Genomic DNA, 17,861 nt, shown 5'->3' on the forward strand with positions numbered 1-17,861 from the left:
AAGCGGTGTGACATCTTGCACCCTATGACTTCTCATGCATCACAGTTTTGACCACTCATCCTACATTTAGACCTTTATCAGCCTTATTTTTGATGCTTTCAGGAAATGGTGACCTCAGAGTTGAAACAACAGAAAGCAAAGAGGGATCTTAATTCCTTCTTTACTTCCTGTCCCTGAAGTTACCTTCACGACTTCTGAAAAAATGGCGTAAGATTTGTTGGTGGCAGGAATATCAAAGAACGAGCTACCCGGCTACCTCTGCCATTGCCTACTTGCCATGCATGATTGGAGGTACACTCGTCTCCCCGGTGGCCCTGTATAGCCAAAGCAGTAAAGAGATTTTCCAATTGCATACTTAGGGTTTATTTAGAGTTAGGAGGACAGGATACACTGTCACAAAGTGGTGAACAACCCATCTGCCATATTACAAGTGCAATAGGCTACACTGCACTTGTAATACCGAAGGAATATCCACCAGGTTTGTGACAGTTTACCATCCATCAAACTATAAATAAGGTTCCTAATTTCTGAAGTCAGTGGTAAAATGATTTAGCCCTAGGCAGCTTAGGGACTTTCGGACACAGAGAATGTGTAGGAGAAAAAGTTGAAGGTAAACTGTGTCAAAAACCCTAGATGAAGAAAACTCCAGTAAGTCTCAAAAACGCAGGCGAAAGTCGCCTGTCACATCTTTTCGGAGCCATTAGGGCATCTTACTGGTAAATCGATCAGAAAGGAAATGATATGCCTAGGAAAGTCAATATCTGATAGTGAGGGGCTGAGGTAGCCAGGATGGATGTGGCAGGGCCGCTCCTCATCCTCCGCGCTCTGACAGAGTGAGATTGTCCAATATTGCAGGATGAGAAGCCGAGTATGAGGCCATAAATCACAGAGCGCATCTCCACCCTTCCACTGCTAATGGATGTGGAGCTATGGGGCCTGCATTGCTTAGTCAGCCTGCAGGAGGGAGCTGCGCCGGTTCTTTGGTGTCATGTAGAGCTAAGCCCCCTGGGTACAGGCCAGGGCACTGCACAGCACTGTTGTGAGGAGGGGTGGCCGACTCTCCAGGAGCAGGGAGGGCAGTGCATGGGACACACACAGTTGTCCAAACCGAAGTGGAGACCAATATGAAGATTTTGATTGCAGGGTCGGTGGAAAGTAGGCCTGAGCAAAGTTTTAATTATGGGGCACAATCTCTCGTTTTGCTTGTTAAGCCTGAATTTTTAGGCTTAATTATGTACTGTTCATTGCAAAGATTTCGAGGGAGCACATGGGAACAATGCCAACAACCGCAACACGAGTGGCTTCTGCTTGTGGTTTTTAAGCTTTTGTTTACTGTGAAATACATCCTAAAACTCAAAATGGACACGAGGATTCATTTTACGTAAAAATGCTGTTTTCGTCTTTTAGATATATTTGAGTTAAAAAAAAAAAAAAAAAAAAAAAAAAATGGGGACAGCGACTCATAGCGATTGCACTAAAATAGTACCACCTAATAGGGGGCTTCCCCCCAACAGTAACACCAGCCTCCTAAAGACCTCCGGACCTCCACTCTCGCGCTCCCCCTTCTCTGTCCTCTCCCCCCCCCCCCCCCCGTGCCCTCCGTGGTCCCTTGGGCCCCCTCCACCCCCCTCACTCCCTCACTGATCCTTTTCGCTATTTCTCCCCATTTGTTGATCTTCAGTGCAACAGGGTGCGTTAGACAGATGCTTGGCCCGGGCCGTGCCCCTTTGCCCCGGCTGGCGGCAGTTCGGGTTCCCCGGCAGTGGCGCGGACGTGGGTGGAGGGCACATCAGCTCTGGAATGGTAAATGTAGTCGCCTAGCGCGACGCGAAGAATATACCCCCTGTAAAGTGTTATCCCCCATATCTTTTTCATGTGTGTAACTCTGTGGTGTGATATAACAATAAAAATACATTTAAAAAAAAGAAGAAAAGAAATAGATATATTTGAGTAACTTTTCTAAAATGTTGCATAATTATCCAGGAGAAAATCACGCACACCCCTAGATGAGAAGCTTTACAATTTTACCAACTGGTTCCTTTTCGTTAATTTCCAAAGCTTCCCTGTGTATGTTATGTTAACAGTTGCTGGTAAATCGCACACACAAATAAGAATTCATCGAACAATGAGTGCCCTGAATACTCAAGAAGTAGCCCTGAAGACTGTGTGAACACAAACAGGCCCCTAAGGCATTTGGAAAGGCCCCAAGAGATAGAATAGAATGAAAAGGGAGAAAGTTCCAGACGAAACGAGCAAGAATTGAAAAGCTCCCCACCCAAAACAAGATGTTTGAATGTAGGTGTAGACTGAAGTATTGCTGAGGTGGAGCTCAGACGTTTGTGGTCATTTTAAAAGGAGCCAGTGAAGAGAAGCACGAGTTGGCCCGTCTAGGGTGTCACCCGGTTCCGAGCGAACATCGTGGTTCTTGTTGGGTTAGAGCTGTTGGGTCAGGCACTTGAGAAGCCCTATTATAAAGCGCTGCAATGAGCGCAGAAACCACTTACCGCATGCACCTTTACTGATGGACAGAAGGGTTACACTTCCCCTTTGCCTGTGCCAAGTTTGTTTTGCGTATTGCAAGATACTTTTCCCCACTCCCTTTTGAGTTGGACGTAAAAGGATTCAGTGTGTCCCCCGGGCAAAATGGATTTACCAAAACTGGGGTGATTGGTATTTCAGGAGAGTTGGAAATAATCCAGATTATAGAATCTTCGTCATAAACAGTGAAATTCCGTGTTTCTGTACCAATGTCTTCATATTTTTGTCAAGTGGTTCACTAGAAGATGTCCCGGAATATCTGTTAGTGGCACACTCAGGGCTATGCGAGCACTTCTGATAAGGTCCAAAGTGAGTTTGTTTTCAATCTGAACAATCCCAATTGAGGGGGAAAATATATGCAGACTGATGTTCTGCTGGTGGATCTTTTCTATGCACAATGCTATATGCGGGCAGAATGTTTCTCCGCAAATTTACATTTTACTGAGCTTTTCTATGCACATAGACATTGCACTGGAGAATATCACTATATTCTGAATAGTGGATACTACGGAGAATCATATTGTTGTTTTAAATAGTGATCCGTGCATCGTAAATCATGCATTTCATGCACATGTGGAAACGTAAGAAATACTGAAACTTTCGAGGAGTTGCCGATGAGTTGCAGTTTCCCACTGAACTTTGTAAAGGTTCCAAAAGTGTTGCAACTTTATCCACACTGCAATGCGCCCTAAGTGTGAGACTAGATATTATTCCAGTGAGTTACATGACACACTATTCCTCAATGTCAGAGGTTAATTCACTGCTAAACTGTGCATTTGCATGTATTGTCTAAACTGTGGAACTGTAATGTTTTCCTAAATGGGACTTTTAAAACACTCCTCATATGTGAGGTAATGATTTAGACCTACCTTCACGATTGCTGGTCAGCCCTGAGTACAAAATGCAGAAGATACTTTGATTAATATAGTGCAGCCCTAAGTGCGTCGTTATTGCCCCACTTCTGAAGGGAGGGAATGTTGAATGAACCACCATGCACTAGACCGAGAGACTGTCAATGGTGACACAGCCTTTTATTTGTGGTTTATGTAAATGGATGTGTGATGCGCCTCAAACCATGGCTATTGGCTAGAAGCAGGTCATTCCCCAAACCTGCGGTCCACTAAAAAATAAACTAGTGCAATTTAAACATCGGACCTAGCATTGTGCACCATTACCATTTACGGTACCACTGTAATCAAGATTTTTTTTTACATTAATAGCTTTTTGGCACTGATGAGACTACATTTACGGCAATAGTAGGCAGCCATTTACTGCCCCGCCAGGATGAGGTCGCTGGATTACCCTATATGACCTTTTTTTTTTTAATACATTAATACTTAGTAAATATTGCTAACCTAAGATCCAAAATATCCTTCTCCTACATAAAACATAGTATCGTGCCTAATCGCAGCATCTATGTACAATTTAGTTTAAATTTTAAACGATTCTATTTAGTTAAAATGTAAACGATTACTACTGGTATCTCCTAAGGTCATTATTAATATAAAGTATCACTATTCCAAGGTATCAACAAACATTTCTGTTAAATGCCTCAAAAATTTACTATTGCTTCTGGACTCTATTCATTTTCACTTTGGGTTGGAGAAATATGACTTTCGTTAGATTCAATACCTGCCCCCAAGGCAATTTGTTTCTGAAAACATAGAGTCGGCCCTATCAAATACCTTTCATTAATTTATGAGGCTTTTAAATAATTTATGAGGCTATAGTTAAACTGATATCTTCCCTAAATTTAACTAAAGCGGTGGGCCAGATAACCTGCCTGCAGTTGTACTAAAGTCATATTCTATGCGGTGGGCAGCCTTCTTCTCCAAAGCATTTGTAGTAATAACTAAGGGCATAATTACGAGTTTGGCGGACAGAAACACCCATCCACCAAACCCTGGGCAGGGTGGCCGCCACTGTAGTGGGGTCCGTCTTGCCGCACTCATTATGACTTTCCCGCTGGGCTCATGGGCGGAAACCAAGCCAGCATTGTCGCCAGCTTGTAATCGAGCCGGGAGCAATGCTGCTGCCTGCAGGGGGCACCAGCACCCTCGAACTGCGCACTGTCTGCAGAGCAGACAGTGCACAGTACTGTGCTGGGCAGGAGGACCCATGCACTACCCATGTCACATGCATGGGCAGTGCAGGGGCCTCTTGTGGCCCCCTGTACCTGTTATCTACCAGCCTTTTCATGGCAGAGAAACAGCCATGAAAAGGCTGGCGGAGAACTAGTTTGTAATCATCAGGGCGGCGCTGTGTGCAGAGCTGCTCTGGCTGATTGCAACCTGCACCCACCGTCAGCCCAGCAGTACCTTGGTGGTTGGACCGCCAGGGTTGTAATGTGGCAGTCAGACCAGACTGCCACCGCGAGTCTGGCGGTCTAGTGTCCGCCAGACTCATAATTAGGCCCAAAGTCTGGTGTATTCCTGCTAAGCTGGAAGGGTGCAATAATTAAACTGTTATACAAAAAAGGGAGATGGATGTCCTGAGTAATGTTCGCTTGATAAGCCTTCTCGGTGTTGGTGCTAAATTGTACTCAAAGGTTATCCTTTATTTCTCTTAAGAATTGGATCACGTGCAATGATATGGTGTCTATGGAGCAATGAGGCTTCAAGCAAGGGAATACTGCAGTTGATCATTGTTTTTGTTTGTGGGCCCTAGGGCATAAGGTGACGGAATCATCAGGGAATTTGTACTGTTGTTTCTTCGACTTTAGCTCAGCCTTTGACCTAGTGCATCGAAGTATTCTGTGGGACAAGGTGAGGCAACTGAGAATACCCTCAAGCTTACTAGTAATCCTTCAGAAATTGCACTCACATAATCAGGCTCAGGTAGAACTTGATTTAAACGGTGCCCTGTCGAAAAGAATACCTTTTGAAAAATGGGCTAAGGCAGAGATGTATTTTGGCACCTATGCTGTTTTTCCTGTTCCTAGCTGACTTCCCAGGAGCTCTTGCTTCTATCAACTCCTTTTTTCTGAAAGTTCGAGGTAGGGACATTTGAAGCCTCCTTTATCCAGAAGATCTGGCTATTTTGGATTTAAATTCAGTAGGCTTAGCTGAAAATGACTAAATATATTAGTTATTGCAAAGATAAACTTAAGGTAAATATGGAAAAAAATTAAATAATAGCTTTTGGGAAAAAATCAAAACCATTCAAATGATATCTGGAGAATAGGCGGTTGGAGGTGGTAACCTCATATAGATACTAAGGCATGATGTTTACTAAGAATTAGAACTGGACTCCACATAAAGAGTCAGTAGAAACACAGCTGGCCTCAACAATAGGAGGATTAACACGGTTTAAGAATAACTTTGGAGGCACATTGTGGAGTCCCCTCTTAACTGCTTACAATGCAATAGAACCAACCTAGTGTCTATATGGGGTCAAGTTATTGACCCTGAATATGAAGGTAAACTGAAGGAAGTGCGAGGCCAAATGTTTGAAGATATTGTTAGCCTTTCCAAATGGTTGGACGCCCCAGCAATAAGATTGAAAGGAGATCTGCAAGCCTGGAATTACTTGGACAACAAATCTACCTTGCGATTTTGGGATAAACTTTGGTCCTCGGAGGTCGTGAAGGTGCCAGCCCTCTGAGCTAAGGAAATTGCAGGAAGTGCATTTAAATGGGCAGGGCAAGTTAGAAACAGATTAGGGAAAATCACTGTAACCCTAAACATTGAGAATTTTAAGTTGACTGAGGCCTCTCATCTTTTAAAAAGTGAATTAAAAGAGGCATTTAGATAGGCATCTAGGATCCGGGATGTAAACTATGTAAGGTGGAAGGCCTCAGCCAACTCTATGTTGGAATACTGGGAAATTCAGAGAGTCTTCCTGTTCATATCCACTTTCGGCTGCTACTATTAAAATTCTGTATTTGCACTGAGTTTCCGGTACAAAGGCCAAAGACCAGATACATTTGATGTAGTTTTAGACGCTGAGAAAATGTGCAGGTTTGGGTTAAGGTTTCGAAATTTTAATGTCTATTCTTTGCTAGATTGTCTTCACTTTTATAAGGCTCATTGTTTGATTTTAAAACCTCTTTTTATAAAATATAATATAAGATGTCGAGATATCAGGATGAAGCACTTGCACTTTTTTTTAAATAAGGAATTTTTAGACATAGCATGTGCCCTAGCAACATTTTTAAAATTAAGCTTGGGATAATATGGTGATGTCTGCAGTTTTAAGACATTATGAGACCTTGTTGACATGTGTAAAGGCTGAGGGCAAGAAGTGTTATTTAGTGTCTATAGTGCTTGAAAGACCAAAGTATATGGCGGATTCTACGGTTTGTGGATTTGGATTGTTTTGGGGTTGGGGGTCTGGGTCATTTTAAGGAATTTTAATTAAATGTATTATTGTATTATTGTTTTAAAGATGCATGCCTTAACATTAATAAAATATTTAATTGACTTCACTTATGAGGTCTATGATTGATGATTCTACAGTTGTTTTGATGTATTGAGTTCTATTCTCAACGAGTGAACAGCAGTTGATCTCTCTCACTCATAATTTTATTTATTATTTGGTCTTCATTAGACTTTGCTTGATAGCACCAACTTATCAGCCAGTACTGTAATGTGAACTTTAAAATATGTATTTTGGAATGACGTTTCTAGTGAATGGTGACATTTTCCAGGATCCTTGTGTATTTTTTAAAATATCTCTTTATTAATTTCACTGCTTCCCCCAAAATTGAATAATGCTTAGTTTGAATACCATTAGATCTCTCTTACAGAGGAGTAGAGCATATTTGCCTAAAGATGGTCACTCTGTACGCCCAGGGTGATCAACTGGGGTCTCAAGTCAATCCTGCACTCTATTACTCCGAGAGATGCATTAATGCCACCCCCACCCACCAGAAGTCCCATAGGAAGGGACATTCCCATACCGTGTGAAGAGGGAGCATCTCTGCTGACAGCCTCTCAAGCTTGTCTATGTTTTTTGGTAAACTATAGCTGCTGCTTCTTCCAGTGTAAGGTATTAACCAGATTAGCAGAACATCAAATAGACCCAAAGAAGAAATTCCCCTAAAAGCTTCCAGAACTGTAGCACCTATGCAGCACTGCACTGGCAGTGGAAGCTACCCCTCTAAATTCACTCACAGCCCTCAAAACCTCTTCTGCAATAGTTACCCATGCATGTCTGGTCAGGTCAGAAAGATTGGATTACCATTCACTCCTTAACACCTTTGATGTATCTACCAACATAAACGACAGCAGCTTTTAAGATCGGTAATCGCTTTTAAATAAAATTTGTCCCACCTACTCTGATAGACACTTTGCAATATGTCACTCAAGGACTGGCAGACAAATCAAAGCTTTTCTAACTCTGTTGTTCGAAGCTCGATTTGACCTAGCAAACTATGGGGCATATTTACAAGCCCATATTGTTACCTTGCGCCAACATAGCGTCATTTGTTTTACGCTAAGGCAGCATTAATGGTCTCATTGCGCCATTTTGTAAACCATTGTGCCACATTATGCCTGCGCTAAGCATAATTTATGCAAGGGGGATGTTCTGATGCAGGGAGGCCCAAAAAAATGGTACAGTGCAACATTTCGCTGTGCCATTTTCTCAATCATTTTTAACGCCTACTCAGAGCAGGCATTAAAATAAGACACCCTTTTTGATCAATGGGCCTATCTGTGCTTTGCTGCAATGCACCACAATAGCATCAAACATTTTGGTGCTAACGTCCTAACAACCCCCATGGTGCACCATATTGTAAATACGACACAACCATGGTGTTGTTATGTGGGGCACCGGTAATGCAAGAAAAGTGGCTCATCAGGACCGATGTACCACTTTCTTCTAAATATGTCTGTAGATGTCATAGATGTCATAAAGTTAGTGTTTGTAATTCTGCTAGAATACATGGAGCTTGAACCTGCAGTGATATTCCTTGAAGTATCCCCAGATGCTGCCTGAGACAGTTTTGCTTCATATCCCTTCATCCTTCAATCTCTTCCAGTGATTTACTTTCTCGCTTGTTGAACTCTCCAGCTTGGCAGAGACCATTGAACTTTCTAGCTTGGCAAAAGATGCAGCTGTAATAAATAAAATAGAAAAATAGGGCCAGTGAGGCAAGGCCTGTAGGCCACATATGAACCGTGATGGTCAGCATAGCAGGGGGCAAAGTGGTTAGCAGTGTTCAAGTGTGATGGTAAATGTGCAAGGTTTATCTAAAAGGGAAACAAGAATGAAATGGTGATGTTTTGTTTTGCATCTGAAAGCTGTGCCCTTGTGACTTCCTCTTCCAAAGGTATAACACTGGTGGCACTCAACACCTCACAGCTGCAATATACATTCTTCATTGTGTCATTGCAGGGGTTACCTGGGGCCTGGAGGGATCGGAGATCAAGGAAGATACCCCACCTGCACCGGAGGAGCTGCAGCCTACATTGACAAGTGGTTGCTGGGAGAAAACCATATCTTTGGCCATCCTACCTGCAAGGTAATTAATTTTTTTATTATTTAAATTCATGTTTTCACTTTGCTGATGGATTTAATTATCCAATCTAATAAAAAAAGATTGACTTGACCTTAGTGGGGTATAGCAAAAGGACATGCTCCCTGCTCACCGTCCATTCTCCTTTCAAATGTTTAGCATTGAGTAGACTCAGTGTCACCAGGTAGCGCTCCCATGTGCACTCAAGGAACAGTTAAGGCATGGATATCAATCTACAGCTGGAAGTCTAAGACTGGCATCATGTGCTTGGTGAAGACACTTGTTCTCTCCTTCGGAAATATCTCCCACTTATCTCTTATTTTTTGTGGCTTCCATAAGTGATTGTCATATGCCAGTTGGTACTTAAAGGTAAATAACCACTTCTTAGATCAAATCAGGTGGGTCAAGAGATAAGGCAGGTCAGAAAGTCAGGACATACTACTAGTCAGGAGATTTAGAGATAGCCTGGTCCAGAAATTCTAGAGATTTTCTAGGTTGGTGAATCCCATGACACTGTAGACCACGAGATTCTGGAATACTCCAGGACAAGAAACCTAGAGATACCACAGGTCTGGGGGATCTAGAGATGTTCATGGTCAGGTAATTTAGAGATACTGTGGGCCAGGCAATCTAGAGCTCTGTAGCAAGAGATCTAGATTTTCCTTGGGTCAGTATATCTAGAAACATTTTGCTGGCTATTTTAGGACCTACTCACCCATTCTGGGGAGTTGACAAAGAACTGGTGCTCTGTTTAGTCAGAAAGTAAAGGAGCAATAAAGAGGCTTTTAAATCTTTTAATCTTGACATATTTATTCTGTGTGTTCAGAGACAGAGGTCAAATTTCAGTCTTCTAACAATCACCTTTCCCTCCCTTACTGCAGAGTTCTGCACATTTAAATAGCGAATAAGTCAACTTTACAAACCTTCCGAAAAATATATTTCAGTAGTTGTGAAAGCCCATTTTTTGTACTTCTGAGTGATAAAAAAAAGATTTTAATAGGATCAAAACACTTTAATTGGTCATGTGCAAATTTTAAATATGTTTTCTGAAACCCAGTTGTCACAGATGATTGTTAATACACTACATAGTTTTATCAGTAAAGCCAAAAGTTAGTGAAAAGTTTTTTTTCCCATTTCTTTGAAATTTAATGTCTGTAAATGACAGTGTGCTACCACATCATGCCTAAGTACTATATTTATTAAAAGTGAATGTTTAAACTTAGCCTGAGAAACACTTCTGACCCTGCCCTGATGGCAATGATATTAGTAAACTAAGAGGCAAATCAGAGATCATGTGTACCCAATATGTGGGCTAGATTCTTAGGGCCTCATTTATGCGGAAGTCATGCACTACAGCATAGCAAGTCACCTTGCTGCACTGCACTGCGTGACAGGCAAAGGGCAGGAATGCTCCATATTTAAGGCAATACAGTTAATTCCTGTCTTTTCTCATGTGCTAGTGCACAGTGGGCTGCCTATCACCAACGAAGGCACCCATGCACCACAGTGCAATGGTGCCTGTACTGCATGCAGGATTGTTTTTGTGCTGGAAGGGACACTTTCCTGCACATGAAAAATCCTGAGAGTCATATTCCTCTTTCTATGTGTGATGCAGAATGCAGCACACATAGAAAGATGAAGAAACAAGGAAATAAAGAGATATATCTCTTTGCTACGCCTCCCCTGGGAAGGTGTTAGATTATGGCGCATCCCCAGGTTTACAAGTTCTTGTAAATCTAGGAATGCATCAAAATCCATGCAATGCCTTCCAAAGGACACACTTCATGGCGTTACTCCAGATTTTTGGAGCCACTCAACCACGCATAGTGGCTTTACGTGGGTTCAAAAATCATTCGTAAGGTTTTCATCACTCCTGCACCCTGTTGCAGGATCCAAGAGCGAAGCAAATAGCCACATAAATAAGCCCCACAATAAAATATTTGCTTAGGATCACACAATTTGAGAGCCGTTAACTGGTCAAGTACATTACAGTTAGGTTGAGTAGATAATTCAAGGTACTCGACCTGAAGGTCTAGTAACATTTTGATGATTTTTCTAGGCGCGTTCTGGTTCTGGGGATCTAGAGATATGCAGAGTCCAGAGATCTAGAAATACCCCAGATCATAATGTGTAGATATTCTCTTGGTCAAAATATATAGAGATACTTTGGGACTAGAGGTCTAGAGACACCCCAGATGAGGGGTTCTAGAGATACTCTGGGTCAGTAGATCTAAAGAGAACCTGGCTGAGGGGATCTAGAGATACTCAGGGTCAAGAAATCTAGACATACTTCAAGTCAAAAGATCAACAGATAACCTGGCTCAGTAGGACAACAGATTTCCAGCTCAGAAGTTTTATTGATATTCTGGGTGAGGAGATCTGGGTATATATGTAGAACAAAGTGATCAATGGATACTCTGGGCAGTTATTTTTGGTGATCTTTGTTTTTTGTTCTGTCATTATTGAAATTAATTCATACAAACAATATTAGTGTAACCGCTCACCTATGTAACCTATTGGCTTTGCTGGTGCTCTTTTTTTTGTTGTTTTTTTTACAAATTGCTTTATGCTGATGTTGGTGAGCATACGTACAAAAAATAATAATAATAAAAAAAGACATGGTAACGTGATGCCCTTATGAGGACACATTTGTCATGATGCCACATGGCTGCATTATTCAGTTGAAGCACGTACACGTGATGGCATATGTGACTATGGGGGTCACTACTAGTTTGGCAGTCTCAGAACCGCCATGTTGCTGTTCAAATTATGATCTTGGAGGTATTCCCAACAGACCACCGCTGGCACCTCCAGTGCGGTCAGGCCGTCATGGATGACAGTAGCCACCTGCAAGCTGTTTGAGACCATGTTCGAGTCAGATATCTTATGAGGCTGCACACCACCAAAGTTTCCGCTGTGGTCGCACCACCACGGAAACTCTGGCGGAAACCAACTGTATAAAAAGGTACACTCACCTTCTGAAACCCATACTCGTCTGGAGCAGGCATGGAACCTGAACTACACGTCTTCCCGCTGCTCGCCCAATGACTACGGAACCAGCGATGACAATGATGACAGCAACCGTGAGTGCACACACTTACCTGTCAGTGTTGTAAAATGTCAAAGTACCTAAGCACACACAACATATCAATCAGAAATGGGTGGCGAGGGCACACACACGTAACCCCACGCCAACATGCACACTCACACACAGGCACATACACACACGCACATACATAGTACTCACACTATGGCCATCACACCTACACCAAACACATGGCTGAAACACACACCAAACCCCAGATACACTGCACTGGCACAGTCACACACAACAACACCACCAAAAGACCCAACTACATCACAGCAGCAACACCACCAAAGCATTGGCAAGCACCCACAATAGACACTACCACTTGACAAATCATACATACAATACTACGTACCAACACCAGAAAGTGAACATCACATCATATCACATATCCAAACAGCACAGCATACGCCATACCCCGCAAACCCACATAACAACAGATCTGACATTCCAATCTCCACACACGCTAATGCTCACAGTCCAACCACACAAAGGCACAAAACACTGCAAATAACACATGCCAACTCAAACACCACATAATACTAACACCACAACATGTCCCCAATATACACATGCCCATCACACAATACACACCCATCACTGGAGGAAAAATGCTGTGCACACAACCACACATGCTGCCCAGACACAACTGGTAGCATTACCACCACTTACACAAAACTAACTCACACACAAACTAAATCAGCCAAGGCCAAAGCTGCCCTAAGAAAATAAAAGCAGGACAAGTATGTAACATTTGAACCAACAACAGGTTGGCCATGATATATATTAAATATATATTATATATAATTAAAGGTCAAGGCCATAGGCAAGTCCAAGTGCAACATGCACATTATGCACTTGTATGTGCCCCTAACTTGACTCCTGACTGCCATGTACCCTCCACAGGTAGGGGCATCAAGGGGGCAGGCAGGCATCTCAGGGATTAGAGCTAGAGGGGGGTTGGGAGGGGCATCTTTGGGTTTGGGTTTGGGAGGGGTGCTTAGGTCCAGGCTTAGGGGAGGGTTGGGATCTCTTGGGAGGAGTAGACTTCTTGGAGGGGGGGCATGGGTACTTTCAGGGGGGGCAGGGGAGGTCTTGGAGGTAGAAGGGCTGGAGTTGAAGAAGGACACAGAGCCTTTTGGGGTATTACGGGGTGGGAGAGGAGTAGGGAAAAGGTTTAGCTCTGAGAGGAAAGGAAAGCTTTCTTTGACACATGGGGACGGTCATGGCAAAATGGTTTGGGTGTGGAGGGAGGGGGAGTGGTTGTCTGAGGTGTTTTGGTGGATGTCTTGGGTGCATGTGTTTGCGAGGTATGCTTGTGGGTGCTAGGTGTCTTTTGGGTGGGTGAATGTGGGCGTTTGTGTGCCTTGGGATTTGAGGGGTGGAGGTGCTCGGAGAAACCATGTTGGATGGGTGACTATTGGGGCAGTGACTGCAGGCATGGTGAATGTGCTGCATGTAGGTGTGTCTGTGGTCGTGGTGTCTGCAGATGCGGCAACTGGGGTGGAATGTCTGTGGGTCTGCTATTGTGATGATTGTTGGTATGATAGGTATTTTGGCTGGATCAGTGAATGTTGGTGTGGTGGCTGCAGGCGTGTCAGGTGTTGTGTGGGAAGAGGAAAGTGGAGGGACCGAAGACAAAGGGTTACTGGCTGCGGTCAGTTTTGAGGATAGAGCCTGAAAGGATCTCTGTAGGCCAGCCAGTGCACGCTGAATGCCCTTCAGGAAAGAATTACTCAGTTGGACCTGCGTTGCCAGTCCCTGATTCATGATGGTCGACTCACCCACAGAGATCAACCTCAGGAGGTCAATAGTCTCCTCACTGAGGGCAGCAGGGCTGACAGGGGTAAGGGCAGGGGTGCCTGCAGCAAAGGAGATGCCCACCCTCTTGGGTAAGCGGGCATGGCCATTTGGGTGGGGAGCAACAGGGAGGGCGGTGGAAGAAATGGGGGTAGCGGACAAAGATGGTGCTGGGGTGGTCTCAGATGGGTCCGCCACCACCAGGGAGTGTCCACTTGAGGAGGATTCTGAAGATGATCTGCTGGATCCTGTCTGCCCCTGGCCCTCCCCTCCCCCTCCGGGCCGCTGGGTCCCTCCCTGTCGGTGGTATAAGCACTCCGGGTTCTGTGGCCGGAAGCATCCTCATTTGCCTGTGCCCTGTCTCCTTCGCCTGCTGATGCACACAAACAGAGAGAGAGGGAGGGAGGGAGAGATAGAGATGGAGAGAGAGGGTCATCACATTCCTCCCATACACACATTGCAACATGCACAAATGTAGGTATACGTCTCCTGGCAAGGTAGTCCCATATTGAGGCCCACAAATCCCACATTATGTCAAAACATGATACTTCAATCTACCCCATTTGTCATCTCTCTCACCATCATCATAATCCATGTAAGGGAGCACTACTGGAGCATCCCATCAAATCAGGTGAACCTCAAAGTCAGCATGCTCATCATGCCCTGGTTAAAGCTGATATTTTTCCCTAATCCAACTCATCACTTTCTATATCCTTATCACTTTGAGGAAATGTATTTGACTGATAATACCATATCATGTCTAATCTGAATCTACACCTGCCCAGTCCATGAACATAAGTCATGTTCCATGCAAGTAAAGACAACTCTCTTCACACACGACACAGCACCTGCCATTCCAATCAGCTGAAAAGACACAATGGCAACAATCTCTGATGAAGACACAAAATGTGACAGTCCCATACAATTTTACATTCCATGTCTGGAGAACAGCTATGTCAATATATGTACCAAATCATAGAGGATTAGCTGCAGTCACTATTCACAGACAGTCCCTATTACACTAGAAATGCATATTTTGCTACTGTGGCCTACCTAGCACACATGATACTGTCACTGACAGTCACATAGAGCATAGTTACAACTACTAAACAATGGACAGCCTACTAATTCCCAGGAGGGCATATTACATTTCACCTGACATGCAGATGCAGAGCCACAACATGACATGACAAAATGAGTACACCGACATCACTCACAGCATTCCTGACGTGATTTCCACTAGCTAAGTCCAGACAACACATATCCCACTGAAAATACATGTACACATGCACCTACACGGCTGCCATGCCACTGACAACATATCCCACAACAACAACACCTGTATGAGAAACAGTAGTACAGCTAAACCATGAAATCCTGAAAAATGAGGTGAGCCAGTACCAAATCCTGTCCAAACTGCCCACATTAGCTAGGCTAAGGGTAGCAATGATTGTCCCACTATGCAGGATCTGCCCTCAGGTAACCATTGAGACATGAAGTAGGCTGCTATTACCATATGTAGCACTCTTATTGGTAGGGCATTGGCACATCTAGCATGGACATTGCACATTGTCTAATGTAGGACAGCCTAGCCACTTATCTTCTCAACAAAGGCATTGGGATACAAGTGATTTATCCACACATCAATGGCATGGAAATGCATGGTAAGCACAAATAGACAAAATCAGACCCTCATAGTTGGAGGTCCTTCCGTACAACCTTCACATACCCCATGGTAGGAATACGAAGGGACAATGGAGACACCTCCACAAACCTATTTGGACAGTCCAATACTGGCCATACCTATTGACTGAAAAAGATGCCAGCCTCACATGAAGTCAAAACCTGTACCAGGACACAAGGTACCTAGGCCCTGTACCTAATATGTAGGGCCTTATGTAGCACATAGAGCTAATCTTTACAAATGGGAGTGGTCTGATACCTTAGCACTACATCAATATATATTCTGATTAATGGACCTGGAAATATTAGATGGGTAGGATGATACATCAACTTACAGACATATATGGCTGGATAGAGTCACGTGTGGCACTGCCAAATGTGCATCTCCACATGCAGTCATACATATGTCTTGACAATGGTAATCTAAATGTCCACATGCAGGCGACTTGAGTACTATGTATTCCCAGTAGTCAACATACCTGTAGCACCTACTACAATGTCACAGCTGCTAAAGTGAGATGGCAAATACAAACTACCAGAGGAAAGTACATGAAGTCAGTCAGTACTTCCCCATTGTGGCTGCTGTGCTGCTGTCAAACGCCCATCCACCGCAGGGTAGGCCACTGACAAAATGCAGGCCATTAAGGGGTCAGGGCCCTTGTTGGGAGGGCATCCCCAGCTGGGCCTCATAGGTCTTCCAGGCCAAGCGTTGCAGGTCTTCCCACCACTTTCTGCAATGGGTGCTCTGCCGGCTGTGGACCCACAGGGTCTGCACATGTTTGGAGATGGCTATCCAAATCCCCTTTTTCTGATGGGCGTTGACCTGCATGGATGACACAAACAAAAGGAGAAAGTCATGTACACATGCGCCATACTAATAGGAGTGGTCAGTACACATCAGTCACAGCAAGTAGGCACACATACCCATTGTCTCTGCACACAAACCTTCACATCATCATGCCATCTGCATGCATCCACACCTTCACAAGTTTACATGCCCGATGCAACGTCACACAGAACACCTTTCACACATAGTTAGGACATTGGACTCCCCTGCTCCTCTGGTACCCCACATAGCCGTTCATACAGGTGTAGGACGACCTCCACTAGCCTATCAAACTCTTCTGGGGTGAAGGCAGGAGCCCTATCACCTGCAGGTTGTGGAATGATAGCTCCAAGAGGCAGTACACAGCAGCTCATGTCGTAGAGGTCTTGCTGGCAACAGTGTCAGGAGTCAAGTGAGCAATAGGGGTGAAGATGGGGGTCACGGCCACCACGTACATGACCGCCACCACTGGCGGACATTGCCATTGGCCCAAGTCCACCAAAGGCAGCAATGTTTTTCAATGACAAGCTACACAGCGGTTGCAACCGCCTACAGTCTGACGATGTCTGTCGGCAGAGTTAGGTCACTTCCCTCTGTCCAGTACAGTAGGTCAGGTGCCTTCCATTTTGGGCACATTTAATGGATGGAAGTGTTTTCTAATCTGCGCCACTCACTCACTTCCCTAAAGTGCTTTATATCTGTGTATAGTGCCATCATGTATGGGTCACATATTGAGCATATGTGAAGTAAAAGCTGAGTTGAGTAAGAAAATACTATGATAGCTATGTACAGCTACTCAGACGTTCTTAGTCCTCGAAAAAATATAGATACATTCCAAAAATATGTGTGAATAGTGCAGGACAGCTAAGTCTTACACACGTATACTCTTACAGTAGTATCTGATGTAGAATCCCATTGTCATAGTTGGCAATGTGCACCAAGGAGGGTGTAATCGGATGCAAATCTATGGGCTGTACTGTACATGTCAGATGTGCTAGGCATCTTCTACAGATGTTAGGTGTGAGGAATAAACAAAGTGTACCTAATGTGTGCATACTGCATTAATCATACTATGTTCAGTTGTCTTTACATAGTTATCCTGCCATGAGGAGAGTAAGACAACCACAAGTGTACCGTCCACTAGTAGACCTGGACACCATGGAGGAAAGGCAAGTCATCCAGACATATCATCTTAATCGTCATACAATCATGGATCTCTGTATTCAGTTGCAGCCAGATCTGATGCCTGTCATTCGCAATCCCTATGGCATACCTCCCATTGTTAAAGTCTTGTCAGTGCTACACTTCCTAGCCACATGCTCCTTTGAGAATACAGTGACTCTAACAGCAGGGATGTCTCAGCCCATGTTAAGTCTGGTTTTAAAGGATGTACTGTGTTCAATTTTGAGACACCTGGACAGCTACATCAGGTTTCCCAACCTAGTGGATCTGGCCTATGTGAAGGC

At 43.9% G+C, this 17,861-nt stretch overlaps 1 protein-coding gene across 2 annotated transcripts in view; it reads left to right on the forward strand.

Moving 5' to 3' along the window:
• The window catches only part of LOC138300602 (heparan-alpha-glucosaminide N-acetyltransferase-like), a 1,159,463-nt gene that overhangs the window by 882,051 nt on the left and 259,551 nt on the right, over positions 1-17,861 (forward strand). For both annotated transcript variants that reach the window (XM_069240195.1, XM_069240196.1), the window contains one exon: positions 8,878-9,004. In XM_069240195.1, coding sequence (XP_069096296.1) covers positions 8,878-9,004 — 127 coding nt within the window. The remainder of the gene's footprint in view (positions 1-8,877; positions 9,005-17,861) is intronic.

Source organism: Pleurodeles waltl, chromosome 6 (assembly GCF_031143425.1).
Source record: "Pleurodeles waltl isolate 20211129_DDA chromosome 6, aPleWal1.hap1.20221129, whole genome shotgun sequence".
Taxonomy (NCBI): Eukaryota; Metazoa; Chordata; class Amphibia; order Caudata; family Salamandridae; genus Pleurodeles; species Pleurodeles waltl.